General features: G+C 35.4%; 1 protein-coding gene and 1 long non-coding RNA gene across 2 annotated transcripts; one reads left to right on the top strand and one right to left on the bottom strand.

Annotated features, from left to right (window-relative positions):
• The first annotated feature begins 13,550 nt into the window (after positions 1-13,550).
• Positions 13,551-15,358, top strand: LOC128235326 (uncharacterized). Its single transcript, XR_008261188.1, has 3 exons — positions 13,551-13,705; positions 14,290-14,325; positions 14,526-15,358. It is a non-coding gene; the product is annotated as an uncharacterized LOC128235326 (long non-coding RNA).
• A 2,204-nt stretch (positions 15,359-17,562) lies between these two features.
• On the bottom strand, positions 17,563-25,878 carry LOC128234367 (uncharacterized). Its single transcript, XM_052948575.1, has 9 exons — positions 25,875-25,878; positions 25,482-25,624; positions 24,162-24,243; positions 23,732-23,935; positions 20,463-20,600; positions 19,982-20,110; positions 19,764-19,829; positions 18,075-18,113; positions 17,563-17,932 (listed from the first exon to the last, which is right to left on the bottom strand). The coding sequence occupies exons 1-9, from the start codon at positions 25,876-25,878 to the stop codon at positions 17,838-17,840; spliced, it is 900 nt and encodes a 299-aa protein (XP_052804535.1). The 3' UTR covers positions 17,563-17,837.
• Between the last annotated feature and the right edge of the window lie 1,915 nt (positions 25,879-27,793).

Below are 27,793 nucleotides of genomic sequence, written 5' to 3'. Positions count from 1 at the left end.
GAGGATCGATGTAAACCAGTATTTGAAAAAAACAGCAATCTTGTTCAGCATTAAAGCAAAGATTAACTAAATTTTAATGATGAAAAGCAATACAATCAAATGCAAGCTAGTTGATAACATTCTGAAATACTGAATGCAGGCGAATCTTCTAGACATTGCATATACTGTTATTTTAGGTGTCTAGTCCGAATCATTTAAGAATTATAAAATGAGCATATACAAATGGCTTTATACAATAAATGGAGACAATTAACAGTTTGTACATTTTCAACCTCTATTTGAATATCTAATAAGTAGATACGTGAATAAATATCTATCTATCTTCAAGTATCAAAATCCGACAGATACATGCGTATCTTTGTGATTATTAATATTGCTTAGTTCAATGTCTTATTGCTATTTATATGAAATCATATCCACTTCCACACTCAATTTAATATGTCGATTTAGATAAATAATATTAATCATGCTTCTTTGTGCAAAACGCTGCAGTTTCCAGTGTCATAACACTTGATAATTGTTTCATTTGATGTATTTGTTGGTGTCTGTACCTCGGATCAGACCAAACTCTAATAACCATATTTTGTCTCATTCTCGCCGTAAATTGTTTCTGTTTCTGTTTCTGCAAACAAATTCTTTATAGCTTTATTACATAATCAGATGCATAAACTCATAAATATTAACACCATGCGAGCGTTTTATCTTTCTCTTCAGAATCACAAATGAACTCGGAACAACGCGTAAATTTTCCAAACAAACACTCTTGCTTTCTTCGTCTGATAAACCAGTGCGCAGATGTCGACAAAGTAGCCCTTAATGAGTCGCGTATAGTTATTAAGGACATGTCTAAGGATAAGCTTGTCCGGTTATTTCTTGTCTGTAATTAACCACATAATTTAAGCTTTCCTCGACAGAAATGATCATTTTCGACAACAATATGATTGCCATTGACAATAGTTGAGGGGATGGTGTGTCTATCTTAAACCTTTCGGGGAAGGTATTCTTTGTATATTCTGAAATGACATCATATAGCTAAAATATCATATAAAAAGTCAATAATGACGTCAATTATTCAGTGTCGTCGCTCGGGTTTCTACCACATGAACACAGATCTCCGTTTCCAGAACTTTGTTCAGACGATGCGAGCAAGATATGTGCACATTTTTATAAGAGTTTGAGATATGGGCAATTTCTAATCTCCAGAAACTTATTTCACAGTTGGAAACGATAATCAAATGGTACTAATCTACTGCAATGTTATGATAACACTTTTTAATTTCTTAAAGCATTCCATGTGGATTGTGTGACTTAATATGAAAACCACTTGTTTTCAGCTGACCTTGATGTATAATGCATCGAGATTTAATACAGAAATGAATTGTCAGAAACGTGCATTTGTGTATACAGCTGTTTCCAATTTTGTAATGGCTCTGGTGTGTTAGAAAAGCATCACAGAACCTCGTACAGGTATATATATCCTTGTTGTAAAACGGTGTTTGAGGATACAATGTGTTTATTCATAACTTAATGAAATATGTGTATTGTAGTAAAGACACATTAGTGAACAAGAGCCGTTACTGTAAGTGACGAATGCCCTCGATGTGCCAGACATATCAATGAAACATGCCGTCAATCAGAAAGACAATAACATAAGCATATATACAGGAACACAAACAGGTTCAATCAAACCCGATATTACATCTGTCACACAACATTTCTGGAGACAAATATTGTTAGATAATGATGTGCTTAATCAAACGCGGTACTTGTTAAGAGAACAAGCATGCGAAGTCAAACACTTAATTGAATCATTGTTTACCCTGGCTTGCAGGGAAACGGCAACAAACATGAAAGAACCTTTTTTGAAAAGACGTTGTTACTTTCAAAGGCAATTTTAAACCATAAAAGGTCGTCACAATAAAACATATAATTTCAATACTTAGTTATATTGTATGTATCTTTTTAGTTTTCCTCGACGATGACTCTGAATAGTTTATATCGGAAGCAATTGCTATAATCAAATCATCGTACTACAACGCTTTTCAAAATGGAAGACATCTCTTAAAACGCCGAAACTAAGCTGTGACTGCTTACAGCTGTCAAGTATATGAAGAGTATCTCAATTTTGTGTTTTAATTGGTTTATAAAATAAATGTTGTTCGATTTTACAAATACTAAAACCTTTTAAGTGATAGTTTCACAAACACTTAAGCCTTTCATGTGGAATATGCATTAGTATTGACAGTTTCACAAACATAAAACCTGCATGTAATAAACAATGATCTAGCCGTCTGACAATTTCGCCATGGAAAAGCGCATGGCGAAGTTATAACAAACGTAGTGAATCATCATTCTTGAATTTAATGACTCGATTAGCATTTGCATCAAGTGTTTGCATCTGCACATTATTTGGTTAAATATCTGTGTAATGTTTGATCAAATTTTAATTCACTTGATTAAAATTAGACTAAAAATTATTTTATTTTTTTAAATCCCTGATCAACTGAAGAGCTCGATAACGTACTTTTAAGAGTGAACGATTAAGATATGGCAGCATTGGTATATGGATTACTGATGCTTAGACATATTAAGATGACAATTGAGGTTCATTGTATATTAAATCTACATTATATGAAGCATATCACGAAATCTTTAGTCTTTTTCACCCTTATTTTTCATAGAGAGTACATATCAGAGCTGATCTTGCATCCAAAGATGACTGATATACAGTGCCACATTATACCAATACCGATATTCAAGCTTTCTATGTTATAGTTTTATGTGATTTCTTGCGTTGCAGGTAGTTATTTGAAAAAAAACACATACTATTTATTAGAGAGTGAGCTATTAAGATAATTGCCATCAGACAATTATTCCGCCCTCCAGGAGGTGCTTAAATGTTGATCGTATCGTTCTATTTGTGCTATTTTGAAATTAAAAACCACAAATGCACCGTACCAAATTGTGTAAAATAGCCAAAACGTGATAGCAGTAACCCTTTCACACTTGGGAAATATATTTTGTTGTTTCTGGTAGAAGAACTGACAATTATTAAGTGCACGCCTAGGTATAAAGATATTATCTTAACTACTTGCACACTGATATTAATCATATGCTCGAATAAAACACTTGTAAAATGAAACTATATTTTAACAGCGTCTCAAGTTCGTCAACCGGAGCTTTCTGTGGTGCATGTCGACGACACAGGTTGGTTCCAGTTAGATTCGAAAAGCAAATTGCTAAACCAGACAAAATTAAAGACATAGATCTCATAAATGGTATTCTGGCGAGCTGCTCTCGCCTATCCAACAAGTTTGGAACGCACAAAATGTTTCCTTGTTACGATCATTACTTGTTAATGTTTTTACGAAGCCTTGGCTTGCGAACTTGCCAGACAAAATGTCTGCTTATTACTTTCTGTGTGAATATAGATTTCATTTTCTTCTATTCCAGACGCGTTAATGCCAAATGAAACAAATACCAAGATGTGTTATAAAAGCGAATCCCCAATTCCATTCTTCCATTATAAATCTCAGAAAAGTCAGACTCGTTAAAACAGGATGATTAATCGCCGTTCCCAGGTCGTATGATCTTCTAATCGAAGAGAGTTGGGAAGAAAAGTGCATTTACATTTGCGATATTCGGATTCTTTGAAAGGAAATCACAAGTTTTTCGAATACGTGATTCACGAAGGCAGCATATGGGTCAAATCGGTTTAAGGTGTACCATTCGAGTGTTAAAAAATAAAAGTTTTATAAGCCGCTCAATTTCATGTCACTTGGGACATTTTCACGTTTTTTCATTGCTTTGCTTTTGGTGGTTACAGGCCAAAGTTACAACCTTCAAATGCAGTTGTTGACTTTATAAAGAAACAACAGTGTCACAAACCAAATATATATTCTTTTAACCAGGGAAGTTGTATATGAATCTGATAGAAGTGTGCACATTTAAGTTAACCTAACAGCATTTATTGAAAAAACTTTCTGCGACAATCAATTGCTATAGTGTCAAGCCTATCTTATCATATAACATACCATGTGTAGTTTTATGTGTGGCTGATCTTTTTGGGAATTTTAAAATATTATACTTTCATTCAATAAAAAAACAATAGATATATGACAAAAAAGTTAATTAAGACTTCTCGAAAGCTTAAGGTCAATAGGCCATGCATTTAATTAAAAGATGATGGCCATATTAAGGGCGATTCGTGTAAAGCATTCAGCCAATTTAATAATATGTTATTTCGAAATCAAATATCGTTTTCAAACAGAAAAATAGATATGCAGTTAGTGATCCACAGTTTGTTTATATACTCAAAAAACCCCTACTTAGATAAAATGTCATAAAGACAGACAAGACTAACATTAACAAAACTCGGTAGATTGCAGTAATCAGTAATGCAGTATACAATTCACAATAGCCTGCGGATGGAAAATGCTTAGCCATTGTATGGTATTCATGGTAATATTTAGTGTCATATCTTCAATAATTACCATTGGCAATACTGAAAAGACAGCGCTATAGAACTTAATAATGCATTATTGCATATATCATTCTCTTACAAGATTTGCTCTGTGTCTATGAGCTCATATCAACGTTCGAAATAACATTCCCTTCAATATTTTATGTCATAATCGCATGCGTAAGCTCATTAATATCAACATCATTCAGGACATTTTTATCGTTCTCTTTCGAATCATTAATAAGCCTGGCACATCTTTAGTCTCAAAATCACTTTGAGAATTATGCGTTCTTGCAATTTTCATCAGTTCCACACGTCGGGCAGCTCGTCAATATATTTCCGTCGTGAAAACAGCAAACCTCTATTGAAATAAAAAATTATGTGCGTCAATTTTAATTTATTCAAGTTAATTGATTACAGAAACACATATATGGTATAATAAACAACGATATAGAACATATGGCAGCAACTTTGATAAAATAGCACATTTTGATTCGTGATATAATACACAGCAATATAGCACATTCTCAAAAAGAAAAAAAATCAATCACTATAATAAACAGAATAAGATACATAATTTATTTTAATTGGTTTGAGAAAGTATTTTATGAGTTTTCTACAAGCATTGTTGAGAAATGTCTTTGTGATGTGCTTATCAATGCTGTCGAATTCCTCGTCCTCTTGGGTTTCTATCGTCATGTTTTATACATAAACAAAAATTCAAGGGCATGAGCAATAAATACCAAACAATTAAACAATCCTTTTTTTACCAGACATTGTGAATTTTTGACATAAAGGTGTCTGATATTTGGTAAAATTGCATTTATATTGTCACGGAATCTAATGATCAAAATGCCGAAACTATGGTATATTAAAACTTTTGAACAGCAAATCATTGCATTAACTGCAAAAAAGCATACTGATTTATTTTCCAGTTAACCTTATAAATTTCACAATAGTCTACGGGAGAAAATTCTAAGCCGTCTCATGGTATTCATGGTAATATTTAGTGTCAAGGCTGCGCAAGTTGCCTTGCGCAATACTGAATTAACGGCGCTATACATTTAAATAAGCAATTCTTGTACTCTCTTCCATTCTCATTATCCTCTAACAAGATTTCCTCGGTGGCTGTGACCAGACATATGCGTCCTTCAATATTTTAAAATCGCATTGCGTAAGGTCATTACCATTACGACCATGCAGGACATTTTATCGTTCTCTTTCGAATCATAAATAAGCCTGGCACATCTTAAGTCTCCTAATCACTTCGGGAATTATGCGTTTTTGCGTTCTTCGTCAGTCCACACACGTTGGGTAACTATTCCTTAATGAGACAAGAAATGTAGTTATAGACATTCCTAAAGAATAACTTGGTCAGTACTTTCTCATCTGTAACAAACCACGAAATCTACGGACAACAATGGTATATCTAACAACAATCGATTAGCATTGACAAGAGATGAGCGGATGTTATGTAATTTGCCAAAGCTTTTCCATGTTTTAAACAATGTTTTAAAAAATTATAATAATTTCCGGAAATAAAATGTTTGAACATAAACAGAGAATTTATTGAGACAAACAGACGGGAAAAATAGACACAAAATATTAGTACGACAAAATTAAAAGGAAGATCGGAAACTTATTTCATGTCCAGATACGATTCTTTTACTTGTTTCCGCAAAATATCTTGCTTGAGAATAAAGATTCAATGGAACGAAGTAACTTTTAATACAGCTTAAGACGTCATAGAAATATCTGAAGTCACTGACAATTACTCAGTGTCGTTGGACAGGTTTCAATCACACATAGGCAGGTCACGGTTACCTGAAGCTTTAGATACACAAACACCATTATCTTCCCCAGATGAGAAGTTTTGTTTAGTTGATATGCTAGGTTTTGATTTGATTTTTTGTGTAAAGAATTTTAAAAATGAACGTGTTTTGCTGTAGAATGTATGCTATACCTGTGTTTATTTTCTAACATTTTTTACAATTATTTACAGGGCTGCCGATCAAGACGATATTATAAGGTTCGAGTACTGTAGACATCGTGCCGTACAAACATCAGTTATGTGTCGGGAGAAAAATGCGTTTAACTCCTCTTACAATTAACTTAGCTTTAGTTTGCGTCTCTCACTAGAGATGTGCATGCCTGCTATTTCGAACATAAAGTCTATTTATGTGTAATGTTGTAACATTAGACGCCAGTTGAACAGGTTCCCTCCTCGTCGGAATGTTGTGTATAGCATGCATTTCGTCCTTGCCAAGCTGCGCTCTGGGCCTTTAAGATATCGTCATATCTTCTCTGTCAATCACGCCACGGCCTCGTCCCTCTTCTCGCGCACGTCCATAATCTTGATGTTGGTTTAACGGAAATATTGTTCATTGTTATTTGGAACTTGTAGGGCATCCGTTGTTATATTTTCATTGGCCAAAACGTTTGTTTTTTTTCCCTGTAGATCAGTTATTTGTTTCTTGGTAACTTTGAGTAGTATTTGAAAGTTTATTTTCAAGCTGTTTCTGGTCAAATTTTAAGGCGTCAATCAGGTCATGCAATAGGTACCCTTTCTTCAGTTTTTTTTTTGCTACCTCTTTCTGCATTTTCACTTCCAGCGTCTTCATTATGTTGTTGACTGTTCTAGAAACTAATGGTTCTATATAATCTTTTTTCATAACATCAGCCCGTAGCTTTCAGATTACCCTAATTATTTCATTGAGATGGATATTTACTGCTGTAATGTCTCCCGCACTATCATTGCTGAGCTCTGAGAATGACCTTTTGTTTTAAAGGTTCCGTATTCACTTTTCCTTTCACTAGCTGTTTGGGGTTTCACCGTCTGCTTGGGGGTTCACCAGCTGCTTGGGTTTTTCACCGGCTGCTTTGATTTCACCGGCTGCTTGGCGAAGGACCCTTGATGATGCTAATGGTAATGAGCTAACGCATGATATCAAAAAATGAAATGTTAAAATATTTCGAACGCTGATATCGGCTCACAGGCACTGAAAAAATCTTAATAGAGATGGCACATGCAATTCTTAATTTGCGCAGGTCTGACACTACATATTACCATGGAAACAGTGAAATGGCTTAGAATCTTCCTCCCGCAGACTATCGTGAATTGTATAAGGTCAACAGTGGGATAATGAATTATGCTCTTTTGCAGTTACTAGTTATGTAATGCTTGCAGTTAAAAAGCTTACATATACCGGGTCTGTGAAACTCGTAGAGTTCCAAAGCGTAATTGAATTTAAAATTAGGTGTAGCTACCTTATTTTTATTGACAGTAGACTATGAACACTATCTTCTTATGGCACAAAGAGCATAAAATTGACAGGTTGTTTTTAAGATAGCAATAAAAATATCTATAATTAAATAGAAGAAACAGGGGATCGATGTAAACCAGTATTTGGCAGCAGACTCTAGACATTCACTGGTTTCAAATACTGTTTGTATGCATATAATATTATGGTAGGTGTCCAGCCTCCAGTGAATTATTTAGGAATAATAAAATGGGCGTATACACATGTTTTATTCAATAAAAAAGTCAATTTACAGTTTGTAAATTTTAAACCTTGGTATGAATATCTTATATACAGCTGTTTCCAATTTGCTAATGGAACTGGTTTGTTAGAGACATATGGTTTGTTTACTGTGTGATGAATTAATATTGCTTATTTTAAAGTTACGAATGTCTTATTGTTATTTATAAAAATAATCAATTAGACGTCCATTATCATTATAATATGCCGATTTAGATAAAGATATAGTTTATTGTATATTTAGACTGGTTAAAGCACGCAAAAGACAATTGAATATATGGTTTCACATGAGAACATCAGGTCACCACTAGTTTGAAGAAGTTGAAGAAGTTCAAATGCTAAACGTATCATGTTATTTTAGAATGATGCATTATGGTCATGGTTTGTGTCACGCTTCTCTGAGCGAAATGCTACAGTTTGCAGGGTCATAATACTTGATAATTTCATGTATTTGTTTGTGTCTGTACCTCGGATCAAACTAAACCATATTTTGTCTCATTCTCGTCGTAAATTGTTTCTGTTTCTGCAGACAAATTCTTTATAGTTTTATTACATATTCAGATGAATAAACATCATTACCATGGGAGCGTTTTATCCTTCTCCTTAGAATCACAAATGAACTCGGAGTGTATAAATTTTCTAAACACACACTCTTGCTTTCTTCGTCCGATAAACCAGTGTACAGACAAAGCAGCTCTTATGAGTCGCGAATAATTATTAAGGACAATGTCAGAGGACAAGCTTGTCCGGTTATTTCTCGTCTAATTAACCACATTATTTACGCTTTTCTCGACAGAAATGATCATATTCAATACGATTGCCATTGGCAATAGTTGAGGGGGTGGTTTGCCTATCTTAAACCTTTCGGGGAAATATTCTTTATATATCTTAAGATGACACGCATACAGATAAAATATCATATAAAAATAATATCCAGAAAACTATTTCAGAGTTGATGTATACTGCATCAAGATGTAATACATAATTTATAATGGCTCTGGTTTGTAAGAGAAGCATAGACGAACCTCGTACAGATGACAGACAAGGGCTGGTCATTGATATAACAAAAACATTTTTAGTGAACAGTTAAATATATGCTAGTTGAAAACTGGATTTTGAGGATACGATATGTTTGGTCATAACTTCATGAAATATGTGCATTGTGGTAAAGACACATTAACGAACAAGAGATATTACCGAAATTGACAAATGCTCCCGAAATGCCAGACAGATCAACGAAACATGCCTAGAATCAGGAAGACATGAACTAAAAGCATATATGCAGGAACACATGCAGGATCAATCAAACCGGATATTACATCTGTCCTAAACAGAACATATCCGGAGACAAATATTGTTAGATAATGATGTGCTCAATCAAACGCGGTACTTGATGAGAGAACAAACACGCGAATTCGAACACTTAATTGAATCATTGTTTACCCTGGCTTGCAGGACAACGGCAACAATCATGAAAGTATCTTTTTGAAAAGACGTTGTTACTTTCAAAGGAGATCTTAACCCACCAAAGGTCGCCATAATGAAACATATAATTACAATATATCGGAAGCAATTGCTGTAATCAAATCATCATACTACAACGCGTTTCAAAATAAAAGACGGCTTCTAAAAGGCCGAAACTACGCTTTATTTGCTGATATGTGTCAAGTAAAAAAAGAGTATCACTAATTTATTCTTAAATTGGTTTATAGAAGAATTTGGGCTTGAGTGCTCTTAATCTTAAGGAAGGTTTTTTTCGGACAAATAAACGCTACCCTATTTGTTCCGATATGCAATAAAGGCACTATTCGCATATTTACTTCCACTATTAATCGCATTACTGTTCATACTTATATGACTTCTATTCTCACGACGGTCGTGTATAGTCTGCAATATTGTACTTAGATTAGTCTAACATGGTAACACGGCCCAATTAAGCTAGTTTCTCGACAGTTTGTATGCACTAGCATTGACAATTGCACAAACTCCAAAACCGTTGATGTTAAGGATACATTAGCATCGACTATTTCACAAAATTAAAATCTTTGGTGTTAGGGGTGCATTAGAGTTGACAATTTCACTAACACAAAATTAATTGACGTGAGAGATGAATTATATTGACAATTTCACAAATTTTATAACCGTTGATGTGTGAGATGAATAGGTATTGACAATTCCAAAAAACAACAAATCGAAAACGTGTGATGCGAGTTATGCATTAGTGTTGACAATTTCACAAACACTGAAACTTTGGAATGCATTATAACTGACAATTTCACAAACACTGAAAATTTGGAATGCATTAGAACTGACAATTTCACAAACACTGAAAATTTGGAATGCATTAGAACTGACAATTTCACAAACACTAAAACCTTTAATGCCATAGATGCATGAGTATCGACAGTTTCACAAACACGTAAGACTTTCATGTCGGGGAATTGCATCAAGCTATATTGTCATTTAAATAGTGGTCCTGTCCATTATTCAAAGTTTGGATCATTGAGTTAAATTTAGACTTAAAATGATTGTTAATTTTTAAACCATGATCAACTGAAGATCTTGTAAAAGTTCTAAGAGTATACTTTTAATTATGAACGGTTAGGATATGGCAGCATTGGTATATAATATTGGCATGGAGGATCAATGTATTATGAAACACATTTCTAACGGTTTGGTCTTCTTTTTAGATAGAGCACATATCAGATTTGGTCTTGCATCCTAAGGAGACTGATATACAATTCTACATTATACGAATATCGATATTCAAACTTTGTGTGCTGTGGTTTAGTGTGATTTCTTGCGTTGCAGGTAGTCATTTCAGAAAATTATTTTTTAGAGACCCAGAAAGCTATTAAGTTAATTGCCATCAGACAAATATTCCGCCCTTCAGGAGTTGCTTAAATGTTTAAAGTCGATCATAACGTGCTATTTTGAAATCAAAACACAAATGCATCGTGCAAACTTTTGTAAAGTTCGTAGTAACCATTTCATCCTTGGGAAATTTTAGTTTCTGGTGCAAAAACGTAAAATTATTTCAAAATAACATAGTGCATGCCTACGTATATAGATATTCTCTCAACCAGTTGCAAAATGATCTAAATCAAATGGTCGATTACAAAACGTGTAAAATGGAAATGGAATAATATTCTTTACAGCGAGTGAAGTTCGTCATTCTGATCTTTTTGTTGTGCATGTCGACGACACAGGTTGGTTCTCGTTATATTCGAAAAGCAAATTGCTAAACCAGACATAATTTAAGACATATATCTCATTAAAGGCATTCTGGCGAACTTCTCTCGCCAATCCAACAAGTTTGGAACGTACAAAATGTTTCCTCATTACGACCATGACTTGTCAATGTTTATACGAAGCCTTGGCTTGCGAACTTGCCAGACAAAATGTCTGGTTTGTACCTTCTGTGTGAATATAGATTTCATTTTCTTCTATTCCAGACGCCTTAATGCCAAATAAAACAAATACAAAGATGTGTTATAAAGGCAAATCCCCAATTCCATTCTTCCATTATAAATCTCAGAGAAAGTCAGACTCGTTAAAACAGGATGATTAATCGCCGTTCCCGGGTCGTATGATCTTCTAATCGAAGAGAGTTGGGAAGAAAGGTGCATTTACATTTGCGATATTCGGATTCTTTGGTAGGGAAATCACAGGATCTATGAATATGAGGTGCACGATGGAATCGTATGGGTCAAATCGGTCTAAGGCAAACCATTCGAGTGGAAAAATGAGGGGTTTTATAAGCCACTCAATTTCATGTCACTTTAGAGCTTTTCACGTTTACTCATTGCTTTGCCTTTGGTGTTGACGCGCCACAGTTACAACCTTCAAATGCAGTTGTGGGCTTTATAAAGAAACAACAGTGCCACAACCCAAATATATATGCTTTTAACAAGGGGAGTCGTATATGAATCTGATAGAAATGTGCTAACCGAACAACGTTCATTGAACAAACGTTCTGCGTCAATCAAATACTATACATCAAGTTTTTCTAAACTTTTCATGTATGGCTGAAAAAAATATCTTCGGAGATACTAGCCATTTATAGTAGTTTATGCTAATGTTATAAAGCTAAAGCTATACATTTCTTTCAAAGAGGTTTGGCCATATAAGGATGATCCGTGTAAAACATTTCTGCCAATTTCGATAACATTTAAATTTCCAAACAGAAATATAGATATACAGTTTATGAACTAGAGTTTGTGGATCACAACGCATTGCTTATATTCAAACTTTTGATGAGATAAAAGTTCTATACACGTCTAAATTAATAGTGATTAACCAAACTCGGTACAGGATCTCCTGCTACGACTGAACCAAAAACAAAAGGTCAGCACATTGCAGTTATCGGCAAGCAAATAATATTAAATAAAAAATATGATAATGTTGTAACATCAAAAAAGTTTTCTTGTTGTTGTTTTTGTTTCAATATAAACCATCTGAGGCTCACTATGCCCATGCTGGTTAGCATGTCGTTCAGACATAAACAGAGACACCTTTATAAAGAGCTCGAATTTTATTTACAATAGTAAGTCGTTAAAACGAATTATTTACTCGTTTAAACTCAAATACTTGTGCCATCCAATCAAGAACCAAAGGAGCAGTTTAGTTCCTTAAAGAAATTTTTCAACAGCGATGTTTTTAGTCCTTCCTTGGTACATAACTGCTACTATTATTAGTGATGTAACGTCCCCGATACAATGTGTTATGCTAGTTGGTGATGTTGGTCGTGTTGTCATGTTGCTGGCTGGCTGGCGGTGCCAGGTACGTTGAAAAATAGCTCTGATTGGTGTACTCAATGTGCTTATAAATAATCAAGCTCTGTAACTTGACGGTTCAAAACTAATTTTGTTACGTCCCTTTAAGGAATTCCCTAGATGTGTGTTGGTGCAAAGATGTGTTACCATAGGACACCTGGTGTGATTCCCTACTACGGACAGGCAGATCATGAAATTAAGCTTAGCTAATCATTACTTAACAAACGACTACATGATTGCTCCAAATTTTACAATGATAAGTTTTCAACAACTGTTTTGAACAATATTTAATGTTGAAATGTGTCGGGGCAATATTTCCACTTAAGAGCATTATCCTTATGTCAATTTTCAACGGGGTCATGATTGAACATTTCACCGGTATTTGACACAAAAACAACTTTGGTTAAGCATGTTTTCCTGTTTACTTTTATTCAAGAGTATTATTGAAGATGCAATTCAGAATGAAAAGTTACCATAAATCACTTCGAACAATTTAAGTGTATTAAATCTATTAGCAGATATGGGCCTTTAACTCGATCGTTATTTCCGAACCGCGTGTACTCTCATTCATGTCCATCACTTTCAGTACATATCCACAGTCTCTCGACTGTTCTCCGTAAACCATAAACATATTTTATGACCTGTCTGTTTAAAAAAAAAATGCTTCTTTCGGAGCTATATTGTCCTTATTTTGTGTACCTAATCCTTAAATATCTGCTTAAGAATATCATAAAATATGGCTTCTGAGATAAAACATATCTTTTGGGGAATTTCGTTCAACGTGACTCATACATTTCATATCCTTATCAACTAACTGCATTTGGAAATTAAAACGAAAGTTGAAATATTGTATTTTATCTAGTCAGATTTGATTTAAGGTTGTGGTGCACCCAGGAGAAAAACTTCTTCAATTGATATTACGGGCACATGTATGTATTTTTATCATTTAACTTGACATATTTCTTTTGAAAATATTTTGTAATTCAGTTTGAAAATAGGTTTTCATGTGGTATTTATTTCAAAAATATGGAAAAACCCAAAATAATCCGTCATTAAATACTTCCCGAATCCCGAATAAAGTTATTTTTTTTATGAATTTCTTGCGCAAAGGTGTGTTTGCCTGCAATCAATCCAATTACCAATTTGAATCTTCAAATGAATACATATCTTACCGCTTATCTTATTTACCCTAAAGACAAGGGATAGAAGACAAATTTTGCAATTCTCAAAAAATGAAATGAACAATGTTCAACAGATGAAGTAAAGTGGGTTTTTTTATTAAATGTCTAATATAAAGAAAAAATTACTTTGATAAAACGAGATCAACACAGTATTTACCCATCAAAATAAATATATTGTTGCATGGCATCAAATGGTAAACCGATAATTGTCAGAACTTTAATGGGGCTTAGGGCATCACGGTACTTGTCCTTATCTTAAAATCGTGAAACTATGTTCATGTTTCTGACTGTCTGGTATATTGCTAAATATCAATGATTTCTCATTGTTCTAGACGTTCGGAGTAACGGCTTTAGGGGAGAAACGCTATGTAAGTGCACTTTAAACCACACGTTTTGTTTCACAACAAGCCACCGTGTAAGAACGATCAGACCATCCATTAAGTGATACAATTTAGATTTTTCAAATACAAAAAAACAACGTATTATATAGGCGTTTATGTTATTTTTCTGTTATTACTATTTTGTATTATCAAAAACTGTAAAGAAACATTTTCTGTTGCCTTACCAGTGAGAAAGGGACCAAGTACCGGTCAAGTAAAATTTGAACATGGCACCTGTAATACCTGAGCCAAACACCGGTCCAACAGTTGTGTTTTCCACAGAGACTCCAGATACGGTCCAAGGAGAGCTGCTCCCGCAACCACATTTATGAACATTTGATGGGCTCGTGTATAATATCAAAATCATCCTGAGCCAGGTCGCAGAGTATTGATGAATTGTTTTTGTTTACATTAATGCCGCAATCTCACAGATTGAACGTTTTGACAACTTTTTTTTTATTTTTTGTCTTGGAACGAGCCAATTTTTGCGAAAATCCATGGAAACCAGTTGTAGTAAAGTCTGCTGACAAAATATTAGATCGCAGATATTTTTATATCTAAGTTCAAAAATTGATGTTTTATGCACTTTTCTTACACCGTTAGTAACGGTTAAAGCCATTAAACATTACTTTTCGAACGGAAATATGAAATCTACGATCTGATTTTTTGTCAGCAGTCTTATATCATTGGTTTGCAGATATTTACGCAAAATATTGCTCTTTCCGAGACAAAAAATAAAAAAGTTGTAAAAATGGTATATCTGTGAGAGTGCAGCTTTAAAATAATTATTCATGACGATTATGGATAAGTAAAATATTTTGTAGCTGTGTATTTATTGTCAACGAAAGGCTATCAACATCATATAGCTCTTTAGATAAAGATGGGGAAGATGTTACAAATTTTGTTAAAACTTGTGTGTAACCTATTTGCTTTTTGTATAATCTATATCATTGTTGAAAATATTGATCATGTTGAACGAGAAAGGCAATACAATATGATTAAATCGATCAGATAAAAATTATCTTAGACTTTATTTAAATTGGCGCTGTTTTCTCCGACACCCCTATGTCCGGGTATAAGATAGTGAACCTTTGTTTTGATAAGTAGCTCGAAAAAGGGTCTCCAATTTCTTAGTGGCGGATCCCTGATCTAGAGGTAACACACACTGTACTGTCAATCCAGGGGTCACAAGTTCGAATCCCATTCGTACCACTAAAACAAATACTATATATATATAAACCATGTGTCTCCCGTCTTCTTTTTTTCCGGAAATGAAGTTATGGAATCTTTGTGATATTTCTCTGCAACCGTAATTCCAAAGGTAACATTTTGAAGTGTTAACTGCATATATTTATTTAAGGTCCATGGAATCTCTTTACAACAGTGGTTCCAGATGTTATATAACATACCATATTCGTTATTCGAGAAAATTTTATTATGATTTTATTTGTATAAACAAATACATTATCTCTTATTGAACCTGCTGCGTCGTGGTGACTGGAGAGGTTACATTGGATGTGCACAATTAAGCCATTGTTAAACATTAACATCAAAAGATAGTTAAGGCATGCTCACTTCGCAAACACTTTGAGATTATGCGGATAATGATATTAGATCAAAACCATGGACTAACATTCACTAAGTATGGAGTAGAACTTAATTGCATCTTATCTGAAACTTTGTTTTAAAGCATTTAGGTATTTTAAGTAAATTATTTGTACAGATGAGTTGTTTTCAATTGAATATACCCCCTAAACCAAATGCATCCAACATAATCATCACCTCACCGTACCGACTGTTTTTATATTTTATCGACATACACATTAATAAATTGCAAAATGGTCGGACATATCGTACCTGGTAGCCGAATGTGATCCACATGCCGAATTGTGTATCACATGCTGAGATTAAGTTATCATCAAATTCCATGAAAAAACGTATATTCACGAGATTGTCACGTCAATGGGAACATGTATAATCAACTTCTTTACAAAAAAAAAACGTCTACAGGAGACACATTCCAGAACTGGACAACTTCTCTCTGTATAAATATTTGGACAATGAACCCAGTTATAAATATTTGGACAATGAACCCCGTGTTAAAAATAAAAAGCTCTATAAACTAAAAGGCATTGTCCATATTGGAAATGTATTCCCGTCCACAGACTGGACATGATTAAAGCTTTAAAGGCATCTACCATGAGTATGCACTCCCAAAGAAGTTTGACAGTGGAAAAAATACATTTGTATTTTCAATCAAATTTGAAGTCGTTTAAAATGAAAGCGAGTTATCTGCAACTTAATTTGATCAGAATTTTTTCTAGCTTACGCATCACTTTGCTTTTGGTGGTTACACACCACAGTGGAGCAAACAAATGAACAACACTGCCACACACCAAGTTGGATATTACGACTGTCTCCAGGAAAGTTTTTTATGTATCCGATAGTAGTATGAGTATGCACATATAAGTTAGCCGCAAAGCATGGATTGAACAAACTTAATGACTGTGTATTCACATGCTATAGTACACAGTTTATCCAAAGTTCTCTATTAGTATCCAATGTTTCATATTTGATCTACAGATGGAAATGTTTTACCAGCAATGATATATTTTGAGAAAAAATGCATTTTAAAATTTTCCATAAAAATACAATCAATATATGCCAAATAGTTAAAATAAGACACCCCGAAAGTATCAGGACAATCAGTACATATTTTCTTGGAAACTAGACTGAACGTTATAGTAGTTTATTTTAAACTAATTCATTTATTTTAAAAATGTTACCATTTAAAGAGAGTACATTTTTAAATTTTTAAGCCAAATTTGATTAAATTTCCTAGAAAATCAAATATTTTAACAGAAACATAAAATTTACAGTTTGGTATAAAGTTTATAAACATTAAAAACAGGACTTTATTAGGTAAGGCAAATCTGGCCATGATTAATTCAACCTGGTAGAGGATCACCATGCAGTTAAGGGCACATGCCAAAAGCCAACGGTCAAGATATTGTTGTGAATATTTACAATAATATATTCAAGCCAATAAAATAACGATACAAATAGAACTTTTCGTGGTGTGAGTTATTTCTTTCACAAAGTAAGATCTTACAGATTGAAAGAGCATCAATGCATTAGCCAAGCATTTCATTCCATTTTTCTATGAGGAGACAACACTACAATACAATTAAAATGAGTCCAAACAGTGTAACCATTCATTTCAACACTTTATTTATCATCATCGTTCTTATCAAAATATGTCCTTCATTGACATGTTTTTACACTCAGAACATGTTTGGATGGAACATTTTCAAAAATAAAATGTCTTGTCTGATAGCATAAAGTAGTTCCCGAAGATTGAAGTTGAAGTAGAAAGTTTGCAGAGTGATATCATAGTATATGCAAATAAACAATTTCTTTATCACTAGCACGATTGATATATACAATAAAATGACAAATTAATACGACATTACAACAGATGGTTCCAAATGAAAATGCTGTCAATTTCTAACCAACACAAGGAAACTTATTACACCAAAATAAAATATCATAAGTTGATGGGCCCCTGGTATGTTGCCGGCATTGTTCACGGCATCTGAAATCAAAGTATATCGGGCATTAAGTATCGAGAAAGCCGTTGCTGTAGGTGGTTTTCCCACTGTATATGGAGTATTAACCTTGAACATGTATACATATGTATTCTAAATTTTAAGTGGTAAAGGAAACTCATAGCTTACCAGTATATGTCCCGGATGTTGTAGAACTTTGTCCCTGACCTTAAAAATTGAAAAAGGTTTCACTTTAGTATATTCAGAAATAAGCACAAATTTAAAATGTAAATAAATCATATACTTTAATTGTTATTAGTATTCGAGTAAACATTCAATTAATTCGAAAAGCTTAACAGTTAAATTAATTGGCTGCGTTTAACTCAATAATCAGAGGTCTAATTACAAACAGTATTGTGAATTTAAACTTTAACATTTCAAAGAAATACGATAAACAATCGCATATAATTAAAGTGGATACACATTAAAAGCAAGAGAGAGAGAGAGAGAGAGAGAGAGAGAGAGAGAGAGAGAGAGAGAGAGATCCTAGATTCAGAGTAGGTCTTTTCGCGGCTTATGTCCTAGATTCAGAGTAGGTCTTTTCGCGGCTTATGTCCTAGATTCAGAGTAGGTCTTTTCGCGGCTTATGTCCTAGATTCAGAGTAGGTCTTTTCGCGGCTTATGTCCTAGATTCAGAGTAGGTCTTTTCGCGGCTTATGTCCTAGATTCAGAGTAGGTCTTTTCGCGGCTTATGTCCTAGATTCAGAGTAGGTCTTTTCGCGGCTTATGTCCTAGATTCAGAGTAGGTCTTTTCGCGGCTTATGTCCTAGATTCAGAGTAGGTCTTTTCGCGGCTTATGTCCTAGATTCAGAGTAGGTCTTTTCGCGGCTTATGTCCTAGATTCAGAGTAGGTCTTTTCGCGGCTTACGTTCTAGATTCAGAGTAGGTCTTTTCGCGGCTTACGTCCTAGATTCAGAGTAGGTCTTTTCGCGGCTTACGTCCTAGATTCAGAGTAGGTCTTTTCGCGGCTTACGTCCTAGATTCAGAGTAGGTCTTTTCGCGGTTTACGTCCTAGATTCAGAGTAGGTCTTTTCGCGGCTTACGTCCTAGATTCAGAGTAGGTCTTTTCGCGGCTTACGTCCTAGATTCAGAGTAGGTCTTTTCGCGGCTTACGTCCTAGATTCAGAGTAGGTCTTTTCGCGGCTTACGCCTAGATTCAGAGTAGGTCTTTTCGCGGCTTATGTCCTAGATTCAGAGTAGGTCTTTTCGCGGCTTATGTCCTAGATTCAGATTAGTTTTTGGGACAGCTCTCGCTCAAGATTTAGACTAGTTGAATTTGCAGTTCTTGATCTAGATTCAGACGAGGCCTAGGGATATCCCTTGTTCTATATTCAGGTAAGTTCTACATGAAGCTCTTGTTCTAGTTTCATAGAAGGATTAGAGGCAGTTCGACACTTTGAAATAGCACATACATTAAATGTAAAGTTGGCTTTCTCTTTGAGTGGTAGCAATATCGTTGACTTTTCAAAGTTGAAATTTATATCAATCGTTTCAAATAAACACAAACCTACTCTTCTTGAGGCCACAGAGAGTAATTTTGTAAAGTATTTTTCTTGTTGCTGGGTGAATATAAAGGGAAATCAAAGCTTTCCATGTTCTAAACCATCAGAAATGACTTAACTGAGATGAAGCCATTCCTTGCATAACATGCGGTTCGCATAGGGGGTTAAACACACTGAAAAGCGTTACCTAGCTAGAAGACATAGCGAAAACGAAAAGTGTCGAGTTCAAGTTAAAAGCTATTCAAAAATTAAGCATACAACACGAGGAAATAAGTTATTATAATTCTCCAGTTTGGAGGAGGAAAGCTAATTCAACCTGTGGTTTGAGATGGTGTAAGACTCGATCCAGACGACGGGTTTTGTGAGTCCGTGCTCCCTTGACCTTCAATGAGGTAGTAGTTTTACATTAAGAAGTCATGGAAAGTCGGAATTAAAACGCTAAATATAGATTTTGTGCTTATTTATTTTTTATTCAAACTATTAGCTGTGGACAATATAAAAAAGAAAATACAAAAGAATATCGTCAAAACTTACCAGGTGGTGAATTTATGGTTGACGACCCTGATTCAGGAGATGAGTTCATGGTTGACGACTCTGATCCAGGCGATATGTTCGTTGACGGTCCTGATGTGCTGGTCTGGATTACAGGTAATGTTGTAGAGGCTGGCAAAACAATAGAAAATGAATCAGATGATAGAAAAGTGTAAGTAAGTTAATTAACTCCATCTTAGGTTAATTGTTTCTATACTCATTACATTTGTTACAAAGGTCCATGAACAACGAAATTATACATTTCTACATCCCGTGTTATGGCTAACAACTTTATTATAGTTGCTGGTCTGGATGCCATTTATGTGTTGCTATGTGCACGGTGTTACAGATCGACATTATTTTCTGCAAACAAATGAAACAAGAGGTACAAGCACGGTAGCCTTACATATAATCCAAAGACTATATTATGTACCTTTAAAATGATACACCATTTGATAGAATAAGATAATATAAAGGAACAAACCTATATTGCACGTGCTGGTTTCCCAGCCCGGTTGGCACCCGCCAGAACAGACACCCGTCACCTTGTCACAGGGAGCGCCACCCTGACACTGGCCACAGGTAAACTCGCAGTCACCACCATACATACCGTCCGCACACGCTGTCACATGAAAGGAAGTGATATTAGCGAAATCCGTTATAAAACAAAAATGTTTGAGGAATTGAGGAGTTATTAAAGGTGATACTGTTGTTGTTGTTTTGTTGTTGTTGTGTTTTTTTGCTTTATTTCATGCAGGAGCGTAGCTAGTGTCACGCAATGTAACGCAAAATAATGTTAATGAACGATACATGGGTATACATGTAGTGACTAGTTCTGACTGAACCTTCTTGAATCTTTTTAGTAAAGTTTGGTAAACGATAACTGTACGTTTTGCTTGTTGATGCGTAATTAAGGTTCAGTGTCGAAAAAATGTTCTATATGTTACAACTGTTCGACATTAAAGAACGACCTTTAGCTGGTACATCGAATGTTTTTTTTCACAGCTTGAAACCAATGATGAACTCTGTGATCTATGATTTAAACAGGAGTATTGTAATCTTCTAAATAAATTAATCAAAGTAGCCGAAGAGGTCGTTCAATATTTCTACGTAGTTTAAGTCCAGAAGGTACCAAAACCTTCTTCATTAGCCCTGGACGATACCACCTAAAATCTAATAGCATTGAAAACTTTAAATAGCAAACAAGTTTATTTACTTTTTCCAAAAGAAATTGTGCTTGTACAATTTGTTGTGTTTAACCAGTCAGCTCTTTCTTTACTCTGCTGTATTGACACGGTACACACTGTTGACCCGTCAATGCTTCTTACGGATGGCTGGGTCCTTTAAACGAAGTAAGTATTTCACAAGACGATTTAAGCTTAGTTATGTATGAATATAATCAGTGGAACAATCGTCATCATGAATAAAGGACTTGTTTTCGGTTTGTTTTGTAATGCGTTTATATGTTTAACTGTCGCGCAACAAGTCACCATCGATACTAATGTCGGTACCATAGTAGGGGAGAGAACTGAGAACACGCTTAATGGATCTTCTTACTACGTGACTAAATTCCTCGGTATTCCATACGCTGAATCGACAGAGGGATATGGGCGGTTTATGAAGCCCACCAAGAAAGCCCCATTCGATTCACCATTTGTGGCGTCAAAACCAGGAAACTCATGTCCTCAAATGGTACAGAATGACATGGAGGTCGAATTCAGTGAGGACTGTTTGAACCTGAACATCTTTGTTCCGGATGGAGCCATTGGCGGCACGGAACTGAAACCTGTCATGGTTTGGATCTATGGCGGTGGCTTTCAGGTCGGATCACAGGATACGTACATGACGTCGGTGCTCTCTGGGCTCAATGACGTAATTTATGTCACTATGAACTACCGAGTTAATGCGTTTGGATTCTTGGCCAGTAAAAAGTATGGAATGGACGGAAACTACGGACTATGGGATCAACACATGGCCATCAGGTGGGTTAGCGACAACATTAAGGCCTTCGGTGGTGACCCTTCTAGAGTGACCATATTTGGGGAATCGGCAGGAGCGGCTTCCGTCATTTATCAAGCGAACTACGATGGGAACTGGGGCCTTTTCCAGAGGGTTATCGCTGAGAGCGGATCTGTTGGCCCAACCTGGAGCTTTTCGAGCCATCCCGAGAAGCAGTTTGATGATTTCACGGAGGTTATAGGATGCAACGATAAAGACATGGCAGAGACGCTTAGTTGTCTACAGTCAGGTACTTGGTCATCTATTGTAGAGAAGATAGACTCCACGAATAGTTTTAATCCTGTTGAAGACGGTGACTTTATTCGTTTCGATCCAGGCCAAATGCTTCATGACGACCGAATGTCGACGTCAATGTTTGGTGAATTGGACCTCCTTATGGGCCAAAACACTAATGAAGGTGGTATGTATTTGATAGAACTAGCGTCATTAGCTCAACAGACAATAGACGACTTAAATGACGGATTGTCTGAATCCCAATTTCATCAATACATGGAGATCTTATTCATGTTTCAAAATATTACAAAATCTGACGTGCTCATGCAATCCTTGAAACACCAGTACACCGATTGGAACAATCCGCATGACCCCACAACTCTGAGAAGTGCTGTACTCCATTATGCATTGGACTCTGACTTTACGACAGCCATAACACAGAGGCTGAAATCGCACGCATACTCCGGTGGCGCTGGGAGCACCTACATGTACGTCTTCGACCACAGACCTTTTTACTCCACCGCGCCTACTTGGATGAAAGGGGCGAACCATGGAGACGAAATTGGCTATGTTCTTGGCTTCCCTGGCCCTTTCGGGGACGCAGATCAGTTGTTACCTACGCACGATTTAAAGTTGGCTTTGGACGTCATGAAGTATTGGACAAACTTTGCTAAAACAGGGTGGGTTATCTAATAATAATTTTTTATGACTTTTAAATCGTAAACAAAAATCATCTATCTGAATAGCATATGTTTTACCTCGTGAACACCAAAAGTAATATTTTGGGCTTGCATTTACGAAATATAAACGTATCGTCAGATTTGACCAATTAAAGAACTTTTTTTATTAAAATGTATACATAATTGTACAATATAGACCAGGATCTGGCGCACTGTTGTTACCGTTTCAAGTTCAAATAACATTTCATGTTTTAGAGATCCAAACGTAATGGACGGTAGCCTGAAATTCTGGCCTGTGTACGAGCCGACAGACGCTACCTACATGCATCTGGCAGCCGGCAAAGACGGCTTCCAAACTGGGGAGCACTTCCGGCGGGAACAGGTCAACTATTGGACGCACGTGATTCCCGCCATCCAGGCAATGTCAGAAAATAATGGATGGAGTGACATGGAATGTCGTGGCAGCGTCTCCGGCGGAGAGGCGATTTGGCCAACTCTGTCGCTTTTGCTTTCTGTAGCTGTTGCTTTGTTTGTAATGTAATCCAACCGCTGCACGAATTATTTCCATTATAGATAATTACTTTACAGGTTATGTATGGACACAGACCTCTATTTGCCAATATTCTAATAGTGTTTCAAGTGTTTAAGAAGTTTAGCAAACGTTTATATAGGGATAAACTAGAGTTATTAGTATTTCATTTCTATCCAGAACGCCGTATTCGACTCTCGTGAATTTTTGGTAGATATTGATTTCCGAATCTTCAAAAATCCACTACCGTAAAATACAACCTTCCGGAACAAAACTCAGTACTAATAATCCTTTTTTACTTATTTCAATTACCTTCATAAACCTCCACCTCACAGAGTGTTACGACGCTAAAGTCTGGTCTGGTGATTCTGACGGCTCTGACGTCACGTTCAACGAATCTGACGTCAAATACGCCGTTGCCATAAACCATACCGTTATTGTCGTACACCTGTTCTTCCTGTCCACTACCGTCGGTCACGTGCAACTTAAATCCACCCGTCTGTTGGATCCCTTGGCCTTTAAAACGTGTTGTTATAAATTATTACAGAGATATAGACATACACATATTCTTTTTTGTTGTAAACGCTTAATCGAAATGGTAGAAAATGGTTAACATAAATTCATTTTGATGGTAAATAAATATGTATTGTGTCGCCAGTTTTCCCCGGGACCTTTGAAGACCTATACTCGGTAGAAAGTACAAGGCGTGTTTCTTTAACACTAATTTGTTTATCAAACCTACCGTCGTTTCTGCCGTAGACCATCACTCGACTGACTCTGTACGTGGTGTTCAAGTCTACACGCCAGAAGTTCTCCGCCGTACCCTGAAAATGATGCACAATTATGTTATTTGCCAAGATCTATGATTTGGGGGATTTTTGAAGAGTTTAATTCGCAGACCGTAACTAGATGATCTGTAAGTGTTGTACAGTAATAATAAAAGGTAACAGGTGACAGTTCTTGGCACGTTTAAGCCTGTTTTTAGTATTATATTATTTATATTACCGAAAAAGTTTCGCGAAATTAAGTGGATAAAACGAATCACTTCGCGAAACTTACCAGGTTGCATTACGGCAGTAATATGCCACCATACGTATCATTTGATACCGAAATTGTATGGGGTCATCTGTGAGACATCAAAGTTTAACGTGATTTTTAAGGTCAACGGAGCTATCAGAGAGATACGAGCTTAATTCTCTGTGGGTTTGCTTTCTTATTGAACGGTCGTATCGCGTAGTCAATTCAATCAAAACAGGCTAAAAAGGCTGATATATTACCTCATAATTTAGTCAAGTCAAATCTGACAACTTGCAGATGTTAAATTAATATATATATATAGATATAGACTGCTGTCAAACCAAAACATGCACTTCCAATTTGAAAATATGATATATTTTGTTTTCTAAATTGGTAGAGGACTGGAAGAGCCTTATTGGGTAGTTGTATATGTTTAAACCACAGAGTAGGGTCGATGCTCAACATAGAAGGGGAACTCCTCAAAGTCTAGTTCTAGCAAGACGAGACACATTTATCTACTACCTTCTGTGATTCAGTTTGCCGTGCGCTACATACATTATAACAGGAAAATGTATAACCGGATACTTGTATAAAAGAGCATAAAGAAATGATGTCAAAAGAAGCGCTTAATCCTTTAAATGTCATTTTTATTTTAAAAGACAATGGCCCGATCCATATTTACAATAAGGGGTGTCATTGTTGAACACAAAACAATTGAAATGGTTTAAAAATCAAAACAAACACAAGATTTGAATCCATATGACATTTGTTCTGTTTCCTAGTCCCAATGTGGGGCAAGAAAATGTTTCCGGGCGAGCATATGACATAAGACATGTCCTTGGAATCCTACATTCGGACTGGCTATCATGATTACAAAAAAATGTACATAAAGAATAGTTAGAGGGCTTAGTTTAAGGCGTGCTTGTGTAGTTTTATTCAACCATGCGTTCAATGCGAAAAATACACTATACAACTAACATGAACTATAAAAAAAATAACAATAAGGTTACTTGCTAAATATAATATAAAATAGTGTATGACGTACTAGCGAGGCGGCACAGCACTGCTGCGTTTCCGGGTTATCCTGGAGCGTGCATCCGTCCACCGCCTTGTCACTGTCCCACGTAAAACCCGAGTACTCCAACGTGTCAAACTGTGATGTCGTCGCACCTAGCGCCAAGTTAACCACTGTTCAAAGATGGGATAAAGTACAAACATAGTTCGTAGAAATACATAATACATAAAATCGTTATTAGATATGCGCTTGGCCTAACCTTGACGTAATTTTGGACCACATTAGACCATCTAGCGTGTCGATAAATTATTCACTAAAACCGCAATGTACCTTGACAACAAAACGCTTCCCTCGTGAATACACAATTCACGCGAGTGTATAATTTAAATAACCAGGATTAATGCACCAGTGACTGTTACATACGCATTGAGATTTATCTTGAGTTTTATAAATAGTGCCTTTTTCTTCAACTTGAGGGTGCACCGTTGACCGATGCATAAGCACATGAAACCGAAATCAAAGATTTCACCGAATTTCTTCTTTCAGAATTATAATAAGCCTAACTTTAAGTATGTCTGGATAAAATGTTCTGTATTTCAAATGCGAAATAAAACTGAAATACATAATAATTAAATGATAAAAAAGAAAGGTACCTCACCAAAAAAATAAAATAAAAGTATCGTTTGTAAATAAATGAAAATATAAAATACAATCAATAATTGATAAATCATAAATGAAGGAATCAACCGACCAACTAATGATCGAATCAATTTATCAATTTATAAAACAAAAAATAAATTAATAAATAACAGAATAATATAAATAAAAACGTTTTACCAGCGGTGTCCGCGTAGTGCAGTTTTCCGTAAAGTTGAAACAACCAAAGAATATAAATTGCCCCTTTCATTTTTACTTTTTTTTCTCAAAAGAAATTTGATTTGTTGCCTTCTATTGTTTTTCTGTTAATAATAAGCCCGTGAGACTATTGGACGTTAATAAATTGTCCTGCCTTGATTTTAAAGCAACAGTGCCACAGTTTATTGAACTATCGCTAGAACCGATTAGGTGCAGTAAAGGTTTAATACAGGAATTTAGTCATAATTTCAAGAATCTTAAATCTTTAATAAAAAGCGTCACAAATGGCAACACCTTGACTTTTTCAAAAACAACAACAATATTGTGTTCATTTAAACTACTGGCTCAAGTTTAATTAACACAAACATGTAAAAAATAACGAAACTTTTACACTAAGATATTTTTATCGAAACGGCGACCAGACCCATAGAGGTATCAATTTTGGATTTCTGGTGGCCCCTATTACTATGTTATTATTTAAAAGGGTTTTGTGTGCAGAAAAAAGACAATGTAAAAAATATATCGAAAATTGTCTAACAAAAACATTTTAGGACTTAAAAGATTGCAAACGAGTTCATTTTTTGCAATAGGTCATTTTGCATCCAATATCATTGAAATAAAGAATACACAATCTTTAATAACTTAATACATGTTATACTTTCGGACATTGATTTCACAAATGATACCAACATTATAGGGGGTCAACATATGCAGGCATCAGCATTTAATACAAGGGTTAATGGAGAATTAGCATATGTCTGGGTCGAAATTCTAAGATACTATTTTAATATAACTTCTGTTGCGTTCAAACTGTTGCGTGTGAGGTTTTTCCAAATTGTTCAACCTTGTAACATTCGGAATGTATCCAAAATGAGTGAGGCGATGTCACTTTAAGAAATATTGCACAAGTGCTACCAGATGCTAATCATCGATGTTGACAAGACTATTTCGAGAGGACTTAACAATTAATGGTTAACTTTTGATTGACCATTTACTTTATGGCACTACAGATAGGAGCGGGTTTGAACTGGCATTCTAGCTAGTTTCCCACAGTGTGGATGCGTTATTATCTATGCAGATGTGTTACGATGTGTGGGCATACATAGCAAGATGTATTTAGCCTTTCATTTTAAAAAATAACTACCTTCGGTAAAGAAAAAAATATATACATTTATATGAGTATTAATCTACAGACAGTGTCCTGCTCAAGCTCCAGCTCCTAAGAGCGTTATAAATATCAAATAGTATACCAACCTTATTTGATGAGTTTTACCAATGACAAGACCTAAAAACGTATTACCAAAATGACACCTTTAAGCTGTTGGTACATAAAGGAGCTATAACGGCTAGATCCATGGTTTAGTGTTAACACGTTCGACTGTCATTCCAGGGGTCGCAGGTTCGATTCCCGTCAAAACGGCAAAAATAAAGGCTTTACATTTTATGTGGTGGGGCTTAAAATAAATGGCCAATATAGGCTTAAATGG

This window comes from Mya arenaria, chromosome 5, assembly GCF_026914265.1.
Source record: "Mya arenaria isolate MELC-2E11 chromosome 5, ASM2691426v1".
Classification (NCBI taxonomy): domain Eukaryota; kingdom Metazoa; phylum Mollusca; class Bivalvia; order Myida; family Myidae; genus Mya; species Mya arenaria.
Note: the sequence above shows the minus strand (reverse complement) of the source record. Positions and strands in the feature narration are given on the sequence as shown.

Excerpts from the sequence above, each read along its gene's own strand:
- LOC128234367 (XM_052948575.1), bottom strand. Across the intron at positions 20,111-20,462 it reads AACCAGCACGTGCAATATAG|CCTCTACAACATTACCTGTA; the intron begins GTTTGTTCCTTT and ends TTGTTTTGCCAG. Across the intron at positions 17,933-18,074 it reads AACATCCGGGACATATACTG|ATGCCGTGAACAATGCCGGC; the intron begins GTAAGCTATGAG and ends CTTTGATTTCAG.